The sequence below is a fragment of the Cavia porcellus genome, unplaced genomic scaffold (assembly GCF_034190915.1).
Source record: "Cavia porcellus strain 051 isolate PalLab524CR breed Dunkin Hartley unplaced genomic scaffold, mCavPor4.1 scaffold_28, whole genome shotgun sequence".
Lineage (NCBI taxonomy): Eukaryota > Metazoa > Chordata > Mammalia > Rodentia > Caviidae > Cavia > Cavia porcellus.
In genome coordinates this window covers 22,646,957-22,669,479 of record NW_026947511.1, presented here as the reverse complement: position 1 = coordinate 22,669,479, position 22,523 = coordinate 22,646,957, and the positions used below count along the sequence as shown (strand labels likewise).

The following is a 22,523-nucleotide window of genomic DNA, read 5'->3' as shown; positions in this document are numbered from 1 at the left end:
CCTAATCCCCACTCCCCAGTATAAAAAAGAAGCAAATGGTGAGGAGCATGTGCCTGTGACTTTAGCACTCTGGGATGCTGAGACAGGAAGGAATATAGCAAGTTAGACCACAGCCTGGGCAATTTAGTAACTCGGTTGAGACCCTGTCTTAAATAAAAAATAAAAAGGGCCAAGCTTATAGCTCAGATGTGAATGCCTCTGATTATCCTCAGTGTGGAGTGGGAGGGGGTTGGGTTAAGTGAAAAGTAAAGCATGAGAGAAGCAAAATAATAATAATAATAATAATTTAACCTAATATATCCACAAAATTTTAATATGTAAGAAGTACAAAATTACTTAATTTTTTCATATTTATTGTGTATTTTGTACATACAGTCATATCAAATGAGATTAACCCCTTTTCACATGCTTAGTAGCTGCCTCCATATTTGGTTATTTGGTATCATATTAGATGGCATAACTGTAGTTGAGATAGAAGAATTATATACTGTAAATATGTGCTAATAAAAATTTGAAAAGTTGATTAAATACATCAGAAAATACTATGCTTTTTAGAGTTCTTTATCTGTGAACCCTATAGATTAAATTGTACAAGTAGTGAAAGTGTCTCATCAGGCTGGTCCGATGGCAGTGGGTTATCAGAACTTATTAACATTAGTGTCACTGAAGTTGGTATACCACCCCCCCACTGCTAAATTTGACTGGCTTTAAAAAAAAAAAAAAGAAAGTGTCTCATCAATAATTCTTAAATCTGACAAATTAAATATTACTAATTTATTTTTCTTTTAAGTGCCTCTGAGGCTTATGTGATTTGATGTCAATGTTACACCGAAAACTTTAAATTGATTTTTTCCTGAGTTTTTAAAATATTGCAAAAGAATTAAACTAAAAAGATAAAAATCTTTATTTGAAAACACTGAAAGTGTTTTTTATGGCTTAAAGTCATGCTTTTAGTTTGTCAGCTTGAGAGATATTTACATGTTCTGTGCACTTTCTCACCTTGGTAAATCTGGAAGGCAGAAACTTGTGCATATTTGCATTTGCTTTTTGAAGGAGACAGTAAATTTGAGCTCTCAGTCTCGCCACTAGTCTGTCTTTGTCTGTTGTTAAAATTATGAGCCAGTCTCTATGGCCGCAGCCAAATGAGTAATCACCAGTAATGTGACTCGTGCTGGAAGTGACTCCATCAGCACCTGTGACGGAGGATTAGTTACAGTTTACAGAGCACCGCCTCTTCCCTTCTCTGTGTGCCCTAAGCCAAGTAACTCGTTCTCATTTGGGTGTCTGCACTGTTGGAAGCTACTGCAGTGTGTTTTCCACGCAGAGTACAGTGGGAAAGGCTTTCTTTAGCTAATGGATGGCTGTTCTCTTTATTTGGAGTATCTTACTGGTTATGTAAGTGACCTCGGGAGAAATTAGCCTGACCTAGATCGGAGGATGCAGTAGTGCTTCAGCTGCAGGATTTCTTAGTCGTTAACACCACGGCGCTGATGACAAAGAGCAAGTTGTAATCCTCATCACTGCCAGGGAAGAGCCCGGAACAGGCAGAAAATCGTCATTTGCTCGTCGGAGACTTGTTAGGTTACAGCTTCTGCTTCGCTCTGTGGTCTTGGCTTTTATTCCTATATACAATGACGCTGCTGCAAGTGAGCTTAGAAATGCTTAGTTTGAGAGCCATTTGCCTGTGATTTTTGAAGACTAAAGAAATATGCTAGATTAAAAGAAAAATACTGCTCAAGAATGAAATATCAGCTATACTAATTAAACCCATGGCTTGGATTTCGGATATTTAAAGGCACTTTAAAATTCTCAAGAACAAAGTACGGTTTGTATTTTCCTGCTTCCTTTTTCTTTTGTCTTAATTTACATTTGATTTTGCTTCTCAGGCTTAGGAATTAAGGTCACTGCCTTTATAGTTCTAGCCTCAGCGTTCTTAGTTTTAAGATTTTAAAAACTATTTTAAAGAGCTTTACTGTGTTTGTAGTAATTTAAGAACATTGTACAAAGATTAACTTAAAAACTAGAGTTTATGGCAGGAGTGTTTCAAATTAGACTGTTTCAAGGGAAGCAAGGGTATTTGTTTTGTGAGGTGTGTGTGTGTGTGTGTGTGTGTGTGTGTTGTTCTATTCCCCACCCCCAGCTTGTTTTCTAACAGTATCGTGTTTTTTAATAGACCTGCTTGGGTGGGAATTTGGACTTTGTTCTTTCAACTCACTGTTGTTGTTGTTGTTTTTTTTTTTTTTTTTTTTCTTGTAGGCTAAACCTTCACTTACGAAATGTTGCCTAGGTTGTTTTCTGCTTCAGTATTTACCAATACTCATATTTATATCAATATTTGTGAAGTTAATGAGCCCAATTTTTTAATTTAAAAGAAGTTATTAAATGTTAACTCGAGATTGTTAGAAACTTGGATTGCAGACATAAACTTCGTGAATTTCCTGTTAAATGTTTAGTGGTGAGCTTTAACATGGTTTGTTTGAGCAGCTGAGTTGTATTCGAGAACTGTAGCTGATTTATTTTAAAAAATGTTTTTTGGGGAAGGCTCCTCTGTTCGCCTCTTCCTCATGTGAATGGAATGTGGAGCAGCATGGAGCCCCAAACAGGATACAGTTGTTCTAAGCATTCTTCCTATAGCGTGGTAGGCCTCACTAGAAATGTAGGCTCTGAGCTATATTTATTTTGGCTTTAGAATGTTTCTCAAGTGTGTTTAGCATTGACAAATGACCTTTTAAAAAAGCCTCTTAATCCATTAATAAAATTGAAAAGTTTGCTTCAACTAAATGTTCAGTTTTAAGTTAGTAATTTTAGTTTGGATTTTCAAAGATTTTCAGTATTTGAATAAGCCTTTTGTGATTAGGGCCATATTCTGTTCTAACTTTCATCAGATGGTAGCTCATTGCTTCCCCTTAGGCTGTGGAAGTTCCTCTTAGAAGGATATCTTTAGAGTCTTTAATTAGTTATGCGTGAGTTCTAGTTTCTTTACATTCCAGTGCACCTAGACCTTTGAAATATTTACTACAGGTTTTAGTATAAAAGCTATGAGGTTCCTTTGATTTCACTTAAGTTACATACATTTTATTTTTAAGCAAATAATGTAGCACAGAGATACATTAAACTTGTGTACAAAAATTTACAAATGTTACATTATTTACCACCTTGAGAAAGAGTATATTTTACCCACAGTATTTTGTTTGTAGTTTGTTTTTAATCTTTACATAACGTAGACTCACTCAGTTTTTCACTTCATGAACATTGAAATACTTCTTTAATGAGTATCATAAAAAAGTATTAGTACTTGATAGCATTGTGGTTGAAATAAGTATTTTAACACTTGCAACTTGTGGCTTTTTATTTCCTATTTAAGAAGCATAATATGCTTTGGACCTGTATAGATTATAAGTATTCATGTATCACAAATAGAACATTGTTCTTAAAAATATTTAAATTCGATCATTTGTAAGCTAATTTTTTTTTATGTTTTTGGTAGTCCAATTTAACCAGTGGCTTTCAATTAAATACCTTGAAACTTTCAGATTTTTTAACCTCGACAATAGATCTTTTTCCTGATTAGCTGACAGTATAGATTCTAAATTGGCTTAAAGTTTACCCCTAAAACTAACCTACCTTGAAAAGAAAGTCCTTAAAAGCTTCTCTTCAGAAGAATGTTTTTCATATTATAAAACGAGTGCTTCATAGGAAATGCAAACCACCAGTACTATTTGCCTAAGAAAGGGGCACTTAAGACTTAAGAAGTTTGCTTCTTTGTCAAATCCTACTTAATTGAATTGTATCTTTAGCCACTTAGGTAATACCTTTTGTGAACCATTTTTGTTAACCTTCTTGGATTGATCTGGCATGTTTGAAAAGAATTAGAACATCTGATAATGTTCAAAGATTTAAAGTCCTTTTGAGAATGTGCCAGTATTTTCTAGTTTACTAAAGAGTACAACTGACAGGTAAAATAAAAAAGCCATTGTTTCACAGTAAAGATCAGCTAAATTAATCTCATTATTTATTTCATGTCATTTGTTCACATAGTGATAGGTCTTTTTAAGTCTGAATAAAATGTTCTTGAATTTCTTACAAAGTTTGTTACTTCTTAATAATAGATTTTTAATCCTAGCAAGTGGAAAATATTAGAAGACACCAGTATCAGAAGATAGATAAATAATACGGCGATTTTCTATTTTGAAAAAGTAATTTCTCCCCCGAATAAAATACTTGATAAATACATAGTGCAGGTTACCCTGGGGCATGGGAAGGATATTACTGTAGATTTTCTAAACATAAATATTGAAAGTAAATGTAAAAAGATTTTTTTTCAGAGTGTGGGTTCAAGGGATCAAATCCAGAGACTTGCTCTTGCTAAATACATGCTCTATTACTAGGCTGTACCCTAACCCCACAATTTTTTTCATGTTATTCAATTAAGGAACATCACATTTATGTATTCATGCGTTCACTATGTAGAAAGCAGGCGTGTTTAAAATATCTGTTTATTCTCATGTGTTTTTACTGATCAGTTACGAACTGTAGTGAATCAACTTGAAACCCTTTTAGAAATTTCCTGAATACAGAAACTAACTTCTTAAGAACCTTTGAAGATCTTGAAATTGTTCCTTAGGCAATGTTTTATTCCTTGTAATTAGCAAGATGCTATATTTCTTTAAGAAATAATATAAGGGCAGACACAATGGCTTCGGATCCCCTGGGGATTTTTGCTGTTATAAACTTTATGTTGTATCCTAGTAGTTACTTCATTACGTTATGGTAAGGATGGTTTCTTTGGTGATATAGATAATCTAGAAGCTGGATTGGTTAATTGCTTTCCAAACTTTTATTCTTTTATAGTAAAGCTACCTTTTTTTTTTTAAAGATGGAAGAATTTTGTTTGCATTTTCAGAGTTTTAAAACAGTGCCATGGGTACAAGCATACTTGGTTTTTATTCTAGCTTCACCTGTTGTGAAAGTGTTACTACTTAGTTAAAAATACATGGTATTCTAGCTTCCTTCTTTCCTCTTTGTTTCCTGCCTGTGTTACACTCATCCCAACATATAAATAACATCCTTCATGTTAAAGATCATACTGGAGAGAAACTTTTACTGCTTATATAAGTTTTGTGTGATGTTTTTCACTCTGTTCTCCCTCCTTGCTGATCTCATTGAAGTGGCTGGATTTTTATTTGTGCTCAGAGCAGGAACAGGGCCAAGGGTGGAGATTAAAAGGGGGTGAAGTTAAAAGATCACATGCCTCCTGATCATTTAAAATCTCACTTAATTCAAATGACCTGGAAAAAAATTAAAGTCATAATGTGTCTCCCTCCTATGAACAAATACTAGGTTGGTGAGAGAGAGTAGGTGCGTCTGGTGATTCTTACCTGTGATACAGCACTCTGGAAAGCTGAAGCTGGAGTATTGCAAGTTTCAGGCCAGCCTGTAAAGTGTATCAATTTAGTGAAAACCTATCCAAAAAAATGTAAAAATAAAAACTACACACTGGGGATAGAGTGTGCAGAGGCCCTAGGCTCAACCCTTAGCACCTCAGAATGAATGGATGAAAGAAACAAGGAACAGGAAGGGAGGAAGGCTTAGTGTAGGAGGTTTTTTATTTTTTTAACGTTAAGCCATGAATTTTATATGCATGCATGTTTAATCTACTTTTAAAAATAAAAAACAGACTTTACATACTGCAGTGTTTTCATATTCCATATTATAGTTATTCTTTTTTTAGGAAACAAAATGTTGTATGGATAAAAGCATTACTTTAATTGTACCAGTGTAATGATGACCCTGATACATTGTATTGATATACTATGTACCCCTCAAGCCATATTTTGAAGATACAACCCAGAAAATAATCATTAGACATTTTGTGTTTCTTTTGACAGACTTTCAAACCTCTGGTTGAAAAAAGTGTACCCAGTTCAATCACTGCAGTAGAATTCCTTATAGATAAACAACTGGATTTTTTAACTGAAGATAGTGCCTTTCAGCCCTACCAGGTAAGAAATTTTACATTACTCTGGAAACTTAAGTTTGTTAAACTTTCAAATGTCCTTTTTAAATACTGTTTTACCTAAAAATCTTAGTTGTACAAGAAATCCAATTTATTCGATAAATTTTGATGCACAAAGTATTTATTTAGTCAACAAATATATACTGAGCTAAGTGTGGTGACACACGCCTGTATTCCAAGCACTCGAGACAGACAGGAGGATCTCCAGAAGTTCAAGGCCAGCCTGAACTACATAGTGAGACCCTGTCTCAAAAAACAAATAAACATATTGAAAATATACTGAACTATATCTGTCTATAGCTCGGAATATAGATCTGAACAAAATCAGGTGATACATGCCTATAATCCTAGCACTCTGAGGTAGTACTGTTAGAAAAGACTAGCTAGATAGTAGTATAAATTATATTTGTCTCCAGCTCTAAAATTTAAAAATTACATTAATTAATGTAATCAAGACTGTTGATATATATAAAATTTAACATAATAGCAGGTCATTTTTTTTAAACTTCTTTGATGCAGAATCTCACTGTTACTCAGGCTTTGCTAGAACTAGTTACATAGCTCCAGTGAGGCTGCGAATGCTGAATTCTGCCTCTCAGAATATTGAGATTACATGTGTGCCACCATGCCGAACTCATTTTGTTTTTAATGGGAAATTTGCCTTTAGATTATCATTAATTGAATAATTTAAATGTGAATACATTTAATTGCAAAATATTTTTCGGTACACTGTTAGATTTAGTTACTGGTCCTGGGTTTAACCCAGGGGCTCTTGTATCCTAGGCAAATGTTCGACCACTGGACTCTTAACTCCAGCCCTTTTTATTTTATTTTGAGACAAAGTTCTACCAACTCTCCCAGCCTGGCCTTCCAACTTGTGATCCTCTTGCTTCATCCTCCACAGAAGCACAAATTACAGGCCGGTACACTGGACTTGGTCAAGTTCTTGTTAATTTTTCATCTATAGGTAAAAAATACAAGTTTATTTTCTTTGTATGTTTGGACATTAGATTGAAATAAATATATTTACACATATCTTTTTACTTACATGTTTAAAGTAATACACCTTGCATTCAAGGATGAGTGAACCAACTTTTTTTTTCCTCCCCAAAGAGTAGAAAGTTAATACTTAGTTCATTGCAAGCTCATTACTCTTTACAGTTGTTTCCATATAAAAAAACAAGAGCCTGAATTAGTGAGCACTGATTTGTTCTAGATGTGTAGTATTTAGGGGATTAGAGTAGTTCTGAGAGCTTTGCCCAAAGGATAGTTCATTTGGTGTAAAAATGTTATTTCTTAATTTGAAGCCTACAGATTTGCTTTTGTCTTTTCATGTTATTTTTCTTACGTTGGCCTTTTTAAAAAAAATATTGTTAGCTTTTGTCCTTTGCTTTTTATGTTTATAGGTAAAAGCTCACACCAAAACTAAATAATGGAGATTTTTGGAGCATTTTCCCTTGGATTTTATTTTTATGAATATCATTATATTTACAATAAACATTATAATGTGCATCATCTAAAAATTATTTAGAAGAAATTTGTATGACATTAACTCTTGCTAGGTGGCCTACAACTGTACAATGTGTTCATTAAAATTATAATAATTGAAAGAATATATGAATACTGCTCCCTCCCCCAACATTTTATAAAATGGTTTTAGATTCTGGTCTTTTTTTCCTTTTTATTAAAAAATAAAGGCACAAGAGCTAAAGTCTTCTGTGGATTAATGAATTGTATAATTTTTCTTTGTTCATAAGTTATTGAGACTGCTTTCCTAATAGATGTATACAAATCGACTTCTGGCCTAGAATTTGTACTACTACTTTTCCAGTAGCAAAGTGACTTGCTTAACTTGTTTGTCTATCTGTCTGTCCATCTGTTTAGCGCTTAGAATCCAAGGGCCCTTGACATGCTCTAAGCGCTCCACCACTAAACTCTGTTACCAACTTCTCACTTGACATTGTACTCATTCATGCTCCCTAAAATGAACTTACAAGAAATTAATCAAAGAACACGATTTTTACATTTTCTTGTAAATCGTAAAAGTAACTAATAGTTTATAAGAGAGTTTTCCTATATGCATTTTCATTTTTATATTTAGTTTTTTTTAAAAAATTCAGAAATACCAAAACATTTTTTCTCGTATATAAGAAAAAAAAACTGCCTATCTGAATTTGAATAGAAATTTACTATAGAGGCTTATGATGGCCCAGTCTAGATTTCCAGATTTACTTAATTTCTAAAATACAGATACATTCTAAGAAAAAAATTAGGGCTTATACAGTTAAACAGATACAACTTCTCTGACCAGTTGTCTAAGCTACTTACTACATTAAATTTCTTGGCATGTTAAACATAGCAGCTTTTACTGGCATAGATTTTATAAATATTCCCTTGACCTATCTCAGCATTAGAAGGCAACACCGTGTAAGTCAAAGGGGTTCTTGAGGACACTTAAACAAGCTTTTAAAATTGTTGTTCCCTTTTTTCTCATTTTAAAAATTTCATTAGGTAATTTCTTTTGAATCAGGCAAGGTGTTATTTATTCATTATAAACTTCTTAGATATAAGAGGTAGAATTTCTTTAGGAATGACCAGCCTGGACAATTTTTCAAAACAAAAAAGACTGGAGTATAATTTAGTAAGCGTTCCCAGGAATACTCTGTCTGTCTGTCTGTCTGTCTGTCTGTCTGTCTCTCTCTCTCTCTCTCTCTCTCTCTCTGGTTTCAAGGTCAGGTTAGAATGGGCAGTGAGACCTTTTTTTCAGAAAAGTAAAAGAGAAGAAAAAAAAAGTGAGCATGTAGCTTGGCAGGAAGAGTACTTGCCTAGCATTCAGGAAGGAGGTCCTGGTTTATGAGAATTCCAACCTACCACCTTTTCCCTTGAGGTGTCAGCATTTTATTCTATAGAATATGTTGCCTTTTGTTTTTGTTTTATAGCTGTATAGACCCAATTTAAACAGAAACAGATGAATAAGGATTAATACTACAAGTTCTTTGAGGTAATCCATTTGAATCCTACTCCTTTCTATCTGAGTGATTTTAGTGCACAGAACATTACTTGACATGTATTAAATTATTTGATCAGATTTGACACCTACTTGGGTTTTCAGGGTGCAATCACTGTAGGTTATAGTGTTCAGAATTATGGAAAAAAAGGTAAGAGAAACTGAACTATCATCTGACAGGCATATAATGAATACATATTAATTAGGTCACTGAAACATCTAGCTTGTTTTTGTTTCTGTTTCCTCCTTTTTGTTGATGATGCCTAGTTAACTTTCTCTGAAACAGGGAGGTGAAGGAATGGGGAGAGGAAGTAGGAGGGAACTCTGTAGATCTACTCTTTCAGGTGACTGGGAAGGAGGGGAAAAACACATTATTGCTACTTAAAGATCCTTTTTATAGTTTGTTTTTACTATAATGTTATTACTGCTTTGCTTTGGAATATGATTATAAAAGTTTAGAGACTTCATTAAATTTGATTACTGGTTTTGTTTTGTTAGTTTCCTTAAGAGGAGGGTCTCACTTTGTTGCCTGTATCAACTCTTGGGCTCCAGCATTCCAAGCTTAAGTATTTGTTCTTCAGTCAGCCTTCTGAGTATCTTGGGACCATAGGCATGTGCCACTGCACCTGGTCTTGGTTGTACTTTTGATAAGATTTTAAATAAAATCAATTGATAAATTAGAACACTCAGCTTTTGGTGCAGTTTTGAAATCAGCTTGACCTGTGTTTGGCTACTAGCCATGCCCGTGCTTGTGTTTTCTGGTTGCCTCATAGAGATGATTTCTTACCTAAAAGTTGCATATAACTATCAGTTAATCTTGTTTGGTCAAGTTTATTAGTTCAGTATTTCCTAGGGATTGCACTCAATATTTTTTAGTGTAATAAAAAATACAAGGGACACTGGTTAATTATGTGCTTATTCAAAATCACACCCTGTTTTTATTTTATTGTATATTAAAATTTATTGTAGCAATGAAAAAGTTTTCCTAGATTAAAATAGAATTGTGCTAAAAATGAAGACGTAATCCATCAGTTTAAAGACTAGGGTCATAATAAGGTAAATTTTGGAGACAGTCTTGCTCTGTAATTCAGGTTAGACTCAAACTCACAGTAATCCTCTTGTTTCAGCTTTCCCACTGCTGGGACCATAGATATGTACCACCATGCCCAGAGAGATGATAAATTTAAAGAAAAAAGAATTTGTGCTCCAGTTTGTATGACATACACATTGAACTACTTTACTGATAGTATACTGATGTGTAGTACAGATTGCAAGTTGAAGGAGAGGGAATGACAGAGCAAAGTATTTCCTTAGCATCTAGACTGAAGATGGTGTAAGGTTAAACCAAAGCATAGTCTTATATTGTCTAGTAAATTAATGTGTCAGAATGCTCTGGTTAGCTATAATTTCTGTAGTCTCTAAGTGTTAGAAAGGTGTTTTCACTGCATGGTACAGGCTAGACAAGTGTACTACCTTTGAGCTATTACTCTAGCTTGGTTTGGATTCATATTTATTTATAGTTTTTCCATGATTGATCATAGAAATTTATGGAGGCAGAATATCCTTAAGGTAATTGTTGATCAACACATCTAGTTTATTAAAAATAGCCCAAACAATTGCTGAGGGTAAGTTTAAGTAGCATGAAATGAAGAGTCATGTTTTATGGGTTTTTTTGTTTGTTTTTTAATTTTTTTCCTCTTTTTTTTTTCCTCCTAAATTTCTATCACTGTTCTTTTTCTTTTTTTTTTTTTTGTCTTTTTCTTTTTCTTTTTTTATCGGAACCATGACTGCCTGCTTGCAAGGCAGGCACTTATGCCGCTGAGCTAAATCCCCAGCCCACTCTATCACTATTCTGAGGAGCTTGGAATTACTTTAAAACAAGGGTGAGATAATTCAAGTGAGGATGGCACTGAGCTGCCCCTAATGTTAGCAAAGGTGAAAAATTAATTGGTTATTGATTAGTTATAAATGACTAAATGTTATACTTTTTGAATTAAACATTTGAAAGAAGTTGTTCACTAGCAGGTTACAAGCAGATCTATTTCTTTAGGGAACTAAGAATAGTAGTGCTATTAGTTTACAGAAGGAAGTAAATAAAATGTGACCATTGGTATAGAATGTTGATGCAGTTTTCAGTGATAATAGTCAACTGTTGTCCCCATGCCCTCTGTGGTGCCACAATAGAGGTTAGAAAGAGTTGGGGAAATGACTTGTTTTTTAAACTTCTTTGACTTCACTCTTAATTTACAGTATAGATAGATATGTCACTTTAGACATTCCTATGTTGGAATTTGACCTGGTACCATATTTATTAGTATATCCACAGTTCCTACCTGATTTGTTTTTTTCCTAGAATCATGTTACTGCTCCATCATTAATTTTATGAATAATGTATATTTTTTCAGAAAGTGCTCAACACTGCAGTTTTTGTTTTTTAAGATAAGTAGTGATGCCTAAACTTGACAGTGAATGATGTGTTTTAACAGAAATTTGTGAGAATCTCTGGAGGTTTGTTTGTCAGGATACAGAAATTTATCCTCTTGCTGCTTCTTCCCTAAACAAGGCAGTTGAGGGAAAAAGGAAAGGGCCACTAGAAGTTCTGTATTCTTTTTAAGTGTCTCACTGACTGTTGACCCATCTCTTGCCAGAAAGAAATCTTTAAATGGCTTTGAGCAGTGCTCTTGCCTCAGCTTTCTAAGTCCCTGGGATTATAGGCATGGATTACTTTGAAAGGCCAAGCATCTTCATTTTTTGGAGTTGTGATACGGCAAGAAAATAAGGGGCCTGGCAGATAGCTCAGTGGCACAGTAGCCTGCCTGGCAAGTGCAAGGTCCTGAGTTTGATTCCTGGTACCAGGGAAAAAAATAGAAATATATATATATATATATATATATATATATATATAAAGTTTCTTCAAAGTAGATTTGATTTAAAGAGGAAAAAAATAGTAAGGACTTCAGAAACTGGGTATTGTTGCACACGCTGCTAATATCAGTATGTGGGAGGATGAAGCAGTAGGATTGCAGTGAGTTCAAGGCTGATCTGCACTACATAGGGAGACCCTGCCTCAAAAAAAAAAAACCTTTCAGAATACAAATCTAGTAGAAGTCAGTAGAAACTGAAAAGGCTAAAGAAGTGCTGTGAAGGACATAAAGTGTGGATGATTTCCTAAAGATTGGGGGTTACTGAAAACATTAGACAGGAAGGACAGCATAGTCAGTAAGTAGGAGTGAAATATTTAAGAAACAGTAGCCTATCATTGCCCTAACTAGAAAAAAGACTGTTTTTCAATTGTAATCATACCAGATACACATGACAGGATCAAATAAAAAGAGAAAAAGGATTGCTAAAGTACAGTTAGCAAGAAGATAACAAAATCATCTACATTTTAATGGCAGGCTGGTTATAAATGTCAAAAACAATTAATTGGATCTAAAGAGTCTTTTGTCTATAAGAGTCTAGATAATGCCTAAGATCATTTATTTTTATGCCCATTGTGGCACATTTGGTTTCAAGTTCTACCTTTGCCATTTGCTAGCTATATGATATTGGCAAAGTCCAGCTTTAAAAGAAATGTTATTTTCCTCATCTTTAAAGTAAGTGCAGTCTACTTCAGTGTATTTAGGAAGGTTAAGTGTAATTTATTAAAGAGCTTTCTTATAACCTAAAAACTGTTTTATGTAAAGTGGCTATTTCCTTTTTTGTAGTGTGTTAAATTTTTTTGGTGGCTGTAATTCTTGGGTTTCTCCAGTCACACATTCATTGGCCATATTTAGGTCCTTGTCTGCCCTTCAATAGTTTTATCCATCTTATTTGTGTACCACTGCAGGGAATGGTGGTGGTTCATTCCTGTAATTCCAGCACTGGGGAGTCTGAATGAAGCAGGAGTATTGTTGATAGCTGAAGTGCACCCTGGGCCCTACCTAGTGAGTTCAAGACAAGTCTGAATTACCTAGTGAGACCTTGTCTTTTTAAAAAAAAAAAAAAAAAATTAAAAGAAAATAAAACCCTTAGCTGTTCTTTCTATAGTTCATGCTAACTTTTTCAGCTGTAAATACAATCCATTGTCAGTATATAGAACATACATATTCGTTTGTAGTAGATTCCCCCTCCCTCTCCCTCATACTTTTAAATACATGTAGGTAGGTAAGATTTTAGGGTGGCTTAAACTGTCAGAATAATACTACAAAAGATGAAAACAGAACCTTTGCTTGTTTTCCTCAGGGAAATTCATATTTCACTTACTGCTAATAGTTATTTTTATCTCAAAAAACTCTTTAAATGGTAAGATACAATTTTTCTTCGGTTCTAGGGACAGGCTTATAAGGTAACATTAAAAGCTAGAAGTCTTCTAAACTTTGAAAGAAAAGGTTGGGTTAAATTACCTTTAAAATTCCTTCCCAGTTGTCTGCCTTAATTTCAGGAACTTGCTAAATGTTAGAAAAATAGCCATTTTTGACCACCGTTAGTACATTCAAGGCCTGATTATTTTAGTGTCTAATGTGGTATTTTCAGCCTAAAATATGTTTATCTGAGACGGGAGAACTTTTGAGTTGGGGAAAGCCAGATGCAAATCCAAAGTTCTAGAAAATTAGAAAAAAAAAGCATTGTTTGGATTGACAGTAGTTAGAGCTTTCTATTCTGTTTTTCCAAATCTGTTTCTGAATTACATCTTGAGTGTTGAGCACATTTCTGATTACTCCCTGAATTTTCATATGCATTTCACTTTTCCATTTTACTTTGCCTTCATATTAGAATCTGAGTGAAACTGGAGTAAAAGACTGATGAGAAAATATGCTGGGCCAAAAAGGCAAAATATAGGATCATAGCCATAGCTGTGAACTAACTACTCGTGGATTACTGGCTCATTAGTAGCATCCTTGAGCAGGCAATAGTCAGGTTTAGGTCTAGATGGGGCCTGAGCAGGAAGCAGCTGTTGTGTAGTAGTTGGCTATATATCCTCCCATTTCTAATCAAAAATGACAGTTTGTAATAGTCGAGCCAAGCTGAATCCTCGATTGTAAAATGGACAAGAAAAAGAGAACCAGCAGCTAAAGTAGAATCATTGTACTTCTGTAAAAGTTTTTTTTAAGTTGATATATTGAATTTTAATATTCTGTAATTTTGCTCTATATTTAAATATATTGTCACCCATCTGCCTAAGGTAATAAAGCCTTAATTTCTTTCTTTCTTTCTTTTCTTTTATTTTATTTTTTGGTCTTTTTCGTTTTTCTCGGTACCAGGGATCAAACTCAAGACTGCCTGCTTGCAAGGCAGGCGCTTACGCTGCTGAGCTAAATCCCCAGCCCCTAAGCCTTAATTTCAGAAACAATAGATAATTCAGCCACTTGATTTACTGCAGCGCATTATCTACTACCATTAAAAAAGGAGTTCCTCATTTCTAAAAATTGATTGCAAAACTTGGTGTGTTGTTGCAAATGTATCCATGGAGTCCAGGAACATGTTATTTTGACTGAAAATTGGCCCAAGTCTGAGCTCTTCTGCAATACTCAGATTAAAAACACTGGTCCCAAATCTGCTATGATCATATGCTGAAAAATCTGCCAGTCTCTTTAATTTTTTTTTTGTGGCTACTGTTAAGAATTTAAAGTATGTGAAATTTTGCACACATCAGATTCCAAAGATTCTAAGCCATCACTAAATACTATTGAGAAAGATTGTCTAGGTTTTTTTGGCCACTCAAAACAGGGTAATTGTATTTATTTATTCCTCTTTCCAGTTAGAGTCTTACTAAAGCATAACCATATTTAAAGTCTTGAAATTAATATATGATGTTAATATTTCATATTTTTTAAAATTTGATAGTTTATAGTGTGGGGTTTTTGTTTTTGTTTTTGTTTTGGTACCACGAAGCAAACTCATGACCTCACGCCATACAGGTGCTTGTACCACTGAGCTAAACCCCGGGCCCCTCCTACAATTTTTTTTTTTTTTAAATAATCTTTTTGACACAGGATCACTGTGCAGTTCAGGCTGGCTTTCAGCTCACTTTTTAGCCTAGGCTAGTCTCGAATTCCCAAGGATCCTCCTACCTCAGCCTCCTGCGTGCTGGGATTTTAGGTGTGAGCCACCACGCCCAGCTTCCTGTGATATTTTTGTGGGAATTGTATTAGTTAATTATTATGTTAGTCTTATGTGAAATAGAACTTAATTTTGCATAATTTTTCAGTTATATAATTTATTCACACTGTTTTCTTAGAGTATGAACAAATGTATATGCAGAAAAAGCAAAACTTATGTAAAGCCAATAAAATTTAAAAACAGATAGATACTGCAGTGCTACAGCTGGCAGTGTCAATGTGCACTCATAGCATGAAAGCTTAGCCGGACTTTATTCAGTCTGGAATTAGGAACTAGAAAGTCAGGAACTAAATCATGTACTCCTTTTTTGCCCTTCCCCCATCTCTTTTCTTTAGACAGGTTTCTTTTGCTTACTCATAGGTTTTGCTTCTCATAATACTGGTTTCTATGTAACTTCAGTGGGTCAGTGTCCATTTAACTCTGTCCTACCCCTTACAAAACCTGTTAGATCTGATATTTATGATTGTTAAACCAGAGATAGGATAGGAGAATGAAGAGCAGGAAGGAACAAATAAGAGGAAGGCAGACAATTTATGGTAGCTGTTATAGGCAAAGAAAATGAAGTTTAGGGAAGTTGTAACTTGATGCTTCGTTGCATAGAGCTGGTTGTTGCAAAAATAGAACTTAAGATTTCAAGATGATACTTCTTTTGTATTATGCTGCTTTTGTGATCTATCAAATGGGAAGAGTCTACTGTTTGTACATCATTCAGTCACTTTGATTTGGCACTTTATTTTTCTTACAATTGGCTTTTCTAAATATAAAACTACATTTTTCTTAATTTCATTCCTCATACAATTTCCATAGACTTTCCACATAGTGGCATTAAGCTGCACTTACAATTTGTGCTTTATTTTCAGATTCATTTTATCCCTGACTAGGCAATTCAAAGAGATTAAGATATTTTACAGTTGCCCTGTTTTTTCAGCAGTCTTAATTTTCTTTGTTGTGCATTTAGGTGGTACTCAAGACTTAGATTTGTGTGAAGTTGAAATGAAACCATGTCAGCTTCTTCTTCTTTTTTTTTTTTGTGTGTCTTTTTCCTTTTTATTGGTAGTCGGGATTGAACTCACGACTGCCTGCTTGCAAGGCAGGCGCTTATGCTGCTGAGCTAAATCCCCAGCGCCCCCCATGTCAGCTTCTTAACAAGAGAAGTTGCCTCTAAAACCCGTGTCTCCCAAGGTTTCAGAATACTGATTCTTAGTCAATAAATAATATAGGTTGGGCTTGTGTATTTGAGGACCTAGTATTTTAATTCAGGAATAGAAAGAGTTTATCTTTATAGTGCCTTAATCTAATGGGTGAAACACGCATAGAAACATAAATGTGAATACAGGCAAAATACAATGAGTAACAGACATCAGGGAATTATTAGGGATCCACTGTTTGTCAGAGGGATACAAAGGAAGGGTTCTTTTTCTTGGGTTAAGGTTGTCTCAGGATGAATTAAAAGGAGATAAATCACTAAAACAGAAAGATTGGTTAAGTATATGAAGTCAAGTAAAGAAGTGGAATGTATATTAGATGATCCATTTCTTTTCCTTTTTTTTTTTTTTTTTTTTTTTGGTCTTTTTCGTTTTTATCGGTACCAGGGATCGAACTCATAACTACCTGCTTGCAGGTGCTTATGCTGCTGAGCTAAACCTCCAGCCCCTAGATGATCCATTTCTATAAATCCTAACTTAACCATCTTCTTCTGAAGATACTTTCATAATGAGGTTTTTACACTGTTTTTAGTTGGTTTAGCCTCCTGGCTGGTCTTAACCTCATTGTCATCATTGATTAGAAGAATAATGAGCATTTGTTAAACAGAGACATTAAAACTTTTTGACCGTTTAGTGGCATTAAAATATATTCACAATATTGTACAACAATTATGATTATGCATTTCCAGAAAGTTGTTATCCATTCCAAACTTCATTAAAGAATTCTAGTGCTGAAATATCAGCACTAGTGAGGCTGAAGCAAGAGAATGCGGTAAGTTTGAGGCCAGCCTGAACTACATAGCAATACCAGCTCAAAAGAAAAAAGAGCTGGGAATATTAAGTCAGGGCCAAGGCCCTAGGTTCAGCCTCCAGTTGTGCAAGAAAAAGAGGTAGAGAAATTAATATTTGTCATTCTGAAATATTGCCTGCAAGTTTCACTTGTATTATAGCATTTGTTAAAATTATATTTCTTTTTGTGACTGAAACACTATTCAATTTATTAATAATGCCACATTTTGTTAATTGTTTCATCTTTTGATGAGTATTTATTGAATTTCCACCTTTTTGGCAGTTACGGATAGTGCTTTCAGTTGTTTTGAGTGTATGTACTTAGGTTTATTGTAGCATGTTGAAAGTTTATGATTTAACTTTCTGGTGAGCAGTTTTACAGTATCTATACTATTTGTGTTGCACCTCTTCACTGGTTACTTGCCCTTGCTGATGGATATGAAACACTATCTCGTGGTTTTGATGTGCATTTCCCTAATGATTGATGATAGCTAGCTTCTTTTTCTGTGCTTATTACTGATAATTTTTATGCCATCTGAATAAGAAATACTCATTCAGGCTTTTGCCTTGTTTTCATTTTTGTCTTTGTGTTTTTTGAGACAGGATCTCACTATGCAGTTCAGGCTGGCCTTGAGGTCACGTTGTAGCCCATGCTGGTCTTGAACTTGCAATGATCCTCCTGCCTCAGCCTTTTGAGTGCTGGGGTTACAGACATGTGCCACCATGCGTGGCTTTGCCCATCTTTAAATTTATTATAGTATTTTATATGTACTGGACATCGGACCTTTATCATATGTTTTTTAAGTATTTTTTCCCATTCTGTAAGTTCTTTCTCTTAATAGTATTCTTCAATATACACATTTCTGATTCTGATGACATCTAATTTATTTTTCCTTTTTATTTGTGCTTTTGATGTTATATCCAAGAAATTATGCCAGATTCAGTGTTGAGGATTTTTTAATGTTTAAGTAGTTTTTTTTCTTACATTTCAATCTTTATAATGTCTGGAGTTAATTTTTTAAAATCAGATATAATAGCCAAGCAGGGCATGCCTGTAATCCTAACACTCAAGAGTCTAAGGAGGATAACTGGGAGTTTGAGGCTAGCCTGGATTACATAGTGAGTTCAAGGCCAGCCTGAACTACATAGCAAAATTCTGTGTGCCCCCTCCCCAAATATATATAGTAGTAATAAGATCCAACTTCATTATTTTGTATGTGATTATTCTGTTTGTCCACACTACTTATTCAAGGTTCTTGCCCCAACACTGAAAGCCCTAGACTCCCTGTTGAAAGTCACTTGATCATTTAGACTGTAATTTAATTTTATGCTTACTGTTCAATTCCCTTGCACTGTATGTCTGTACTTACTTTTCTTTTTAAATTTTTCTACAGCTACATAATTTGTTCAAACGATTATTAGATAAATTATTTTAAGATAAATTGTATTAACATCCTATTCTGTTTTGTGGGAACTTTCTGAAGTGCCAGGTGACTCTTTGGAGAAAATATTGGGGAACGGGATTGAATCCAGAGTGTTGCCCTTGCTAGGCATGTGTTGTATCATTAAAACATATTCCTCTAGCCCCCAACAACATGCTTTTAAGATTTAAGGAAAAAGGAAGAGCTTGTGATTGCTGAGCTGTAAAACAGTTACTCGTTTATTGTTACATGTCATTTACTTGATTCCTATGAATTTAAAAGCAAAATATTTGATTCTTTTTCAGGCAAGGGGAAAGACAAATATTATAATAATATGTGAGTTTCAAAAAAAGAAGTATGTGGGCTGGGGATTTAGCTCAGCAGCATAAGCACCTGCCTTGCAAGCAGGCGGTCGTGAGTTTGATCCCCAGTACCGATTAAAAAAAAAGAAGAAGAAGAAGTTTGTATGCAGTCTTTTGCAATGTGCAGTCAGTTGAAGCATGAATGCCTGGTTGTTTTGTTTGTTTGGTTGTTTTTTTTTTTTTTTTTGAGAGCTAGATGATGAAAAAAGATAAAGAGAAAACTAATGTTTCTTATTAGAATTTTCTGTGAAAAATAGTCAGTAGAGGGTAGGTGTGTCCAGAGCTCAGAAGAGAAAGAAGAGAGCAGTTTTAGTGAATTGACTCATGTAATTATGGGGCTGACCAGTACAAAATTCACAGTGGCGCCAGCCTTGATTACAACAGCTATCTGGAGGTAAAATTCCTTCTAGGACTTGTCTCTCTTCTTTTTTTTAAAGTATGTGCTGCTAAAGGGAGCACATAAGGCTTGTCTTTTTTTTTCCCCTCAGACCTTTAATTGATTGCATGAAATCTACCTATATTTGGAGGATGATACTGCCTTACTGTCTAATGTGACCACTTCTCAAAAATACTTTTAGAGCAACATGTAAACTGGCATTTGTTTGAGTAACTGAGCAGCACCCTAGTCTGTCCAGGTTCACACAGAATCAAATCCTATTGATTTATGACATACTTTAAAACATTCTTTCTCTCAACTGACTGTCCCAAACAAGTTGAAACTAGTCACACTATTGCTAAAGTTCAATTACTGCTTTTCCCTTTGAAAATCCCTGCCTTTCTGTTGGATGGCACTCAGTAGCTGCATTCAACATTGTTTTTCACACCCCCAGCCCATTTTCATTTTGAGGCAAGTTCTCACTAAATCAGTAAGTTGCCTGGGTTTAGCTCAAACTTGTGGTCTTCCTGCTTCAGCTTCCCAGAATGCTAGATTGCAGGCATGTGTCCCTGTACTTGAGGTTTTTTTTGCTTTCCAAATAAGAATAGCAGCTCTGCTTCCTCAAGTTTTGTTACTGCAATGTTTTCTCCTGGTTATCTATACCCAGTCTGGTTCCATATCAATTCTTACCAGACTCTCAACATTCTCTGTAATCTCTAAATGTAATTATTTGGTAGTAAGATTATTAATTACAAGTGAATAATGCATTTCTGTCACATTTGATCTTAAGGTAGGGATAGCTCTGTATGTATCCCAATGAAATACACCCCCATTAATGGAATATGTTGAAACCAGGGCCTTTGCGCTGAGCAATAAATATTCTCACTCCAATTTTGAGACAAGGTCTTACTAAGTTGTTAAATTGCCTGAGCTGGCCTTGAACTTATATTTCTCCTGCCTCAGACTTGAATGCTAGAATTATAAACTTATACCACCACCTGGATTTATAAGAGATTAAAAAAATATACCATGATCTTTCAGGTGCTCCTTGCCTAGAAATCCAGTAGTACGCTCAGATCTACTTTTGGATTAACAAGCTGCTTTTTCCTTTAACATGTATGGAGTAGCCATTTTTGGAAATACAGAATTCTGTAAAATGGTGATGAATTTAAAAATCTAATGTATATAAATAAAAGTTTCAGAATTAAAAATCTGTAAGATATTACGTAGTATGCAAAAAGAGTCTCTAAAACTCCAAAGAGGCAGCTATTTGTCTTGTTTCTTTAATACAGTTTTTTTAAAGGCACTAAGTTCCATCACATATGTTCACATGTGTCCTTTATCCAAACTGCTTGGGATGAAAGATGTTTAAGATTATAGAGTTTTTCAGATTTTAAAAATACTTGCATAGACTTTTTGTTCTAGCACCCCCAATCTTGAATGTGTTGTAACAGTTCCTTTCAATACTTAAAGCTTGTTTTTGGAAATTTTTTAAAATGTTTACTTGTTGTGTATGTGTTAAGGAAAATCACATCATTTGGTAGCACCTGCCAAGCACACATTGTAAGCACTGGGAAGTTCTACCTTGGCTAAGCAAAGAACATATGATTGGTTAGTGTGGTCTCCCGCCAGCATTGCATTGTTAAACCACTGATTTGGTTTTACTGGTCTTGATCACTTTTTAAATTGTTTCTTACTTTGTTTTATTCTGTAAGTAGGGATAAATATAGAGCTGTACTTTTTTTTTTTTTTAAATTTGAATAGTGGCACAACTTGGGTAGCTTTATTGCCCCCTCCCCCAGAACTCCAAGGTGCTAGGATGTTTAGTTTAATGCTAATATTAAAATTTGATAGTAGTTTATAAAATAATCAAAAATTTAAAATTTAGGGAGAACAAAAATGAGCCACACTATCATTGTATGATTGTAGAGTAAGTCACTAGATTTTATTTAAAGATACATATCTTGTTAACTACATAAACATGGATATAAAATTTATCTTGTCCTCATTTTGGCTTTTTTGAGGGTATTTATGAAAGTATCAGAAGTAGGTGGTAGAATTAGTAGTAGTTCAAATCAGATCTCTGTGATTTCAAATTCTAGGAAAAGTATATAATCTCTTAACCAGATAAATTTTTAGGTTTTCATCTCCAGAATAGGTACATCATACTGTCTCACACTGATCTGAGATATATATAAAAGTTCTTTGTGCTCTATAAGCTTTTTTGTGATAGAGACTATATATAGTATACTATATACTTACAGGCGGTAACAGTGCTGAGCACCTAGTATATATGAGGTGAAGTATGTGTGAGGTCCTGAGTTCCGTTCCATCTGTAGTACTGCCAAAAGAAAAGAAATAAAAGATAAATGGCTGTGTAAATGAGTGGTAGAACCCTTGCCAAACCTGCTCACACTGGGTTAGAGGGAGGGAAAGACCAAGGGAAAAGAGGCTTTCAAGAAGCTCATTGGAAGCTTTTTGTTTGCTTACCTAAAGTGCTGACAGTAAACTCAGGGCCTCACCCATATACTAGGCAAGCTCTGTACTTAATGCACTATACTCCTATCCCCAAAGTAATTGTTTTGTTTTGGTTACCTCTCTGTCTCTGTGTGTGTGTGTGTGTGTGTGTGTGTGTCTGTCTGTCTGTCTGTCTGTCTGTCTTTCTCTCTCAAGAATTGAAGCTCGAGAGATTCACACCGAGTTACAGCCCTGTTAAAATTTTTAGATACATTGCCCAGATTGGGTTTATACTTGCGATCCTCCTGCCTCAGGCTCCCTAAAGTGTGCTAAGGTTACAGACATGCACCAACATGCCGAGCTAATTTTTTTCTGTCTACTGAGAATTAAACCCAGAGCTTTCATACTGTGCTGTGTCTTCCCCACTCCTGTTTATTTACTGATTTTTTTTTTTTTTTTGAGAAATGATCTTGCTAATAAGTTTTCCAGGCTGGGCTTAAACTTGAGATTGTTCTGCCTCAGCCTCCCAAAATAATTGTTTTTAAACCCCCAAGTGACAAAAAAGGACATACTCACAGTCTGTCACTTTACCAGTAGATCACATAATTGGTAAACTTCCTAAATTCTTCCAATTTTGTGCTTTTCAGCTAAGATACTTCCATGGTATATCACTTCAGTTCTTACCAGCACCTTAATTTCCTTATGCTTTTGTCTTTCACATTTACCTTTTAATTTCCAGTCTTAGACTAGATCTACTGTTTGTTTATGCTACTTAATCTCCATTCAAT

General features: G+C 34.7%; 1 protein-coding gene across 6 annotated transcripts in view; it reads left to right on the top strand.

The window, feature by feature from the left end:
* Nucleotides 1-22,523, top strand: part of Jmjd1c (jumonji domain containing 1C) — a 184,899-nt gene that overhangs the window by 97,345 nt on the left and 65,031 nt on the right. For 3 of the 6 annotated variants that reach the window (XM_063239541.1, XM_013156723.2, XM_063239540.1), the window contains exon 3: nucleotides 5,889-6,002. In XM_063239541.1, coding sequence (XP_063095611.1) covers nucleotides 5,889-6,002 — 114 coding nt within the window. Of the gene's footprint in view, nucleotides 1-1,106; nucleotides 1,826-5,888; nucleotides 6,003-22,523 lie in introns of those variants that run through there. The other 3 variants (XM_063239544.1, XM_063239542.1, XM_063239543.1) reach the window with 2 other exon arrangements.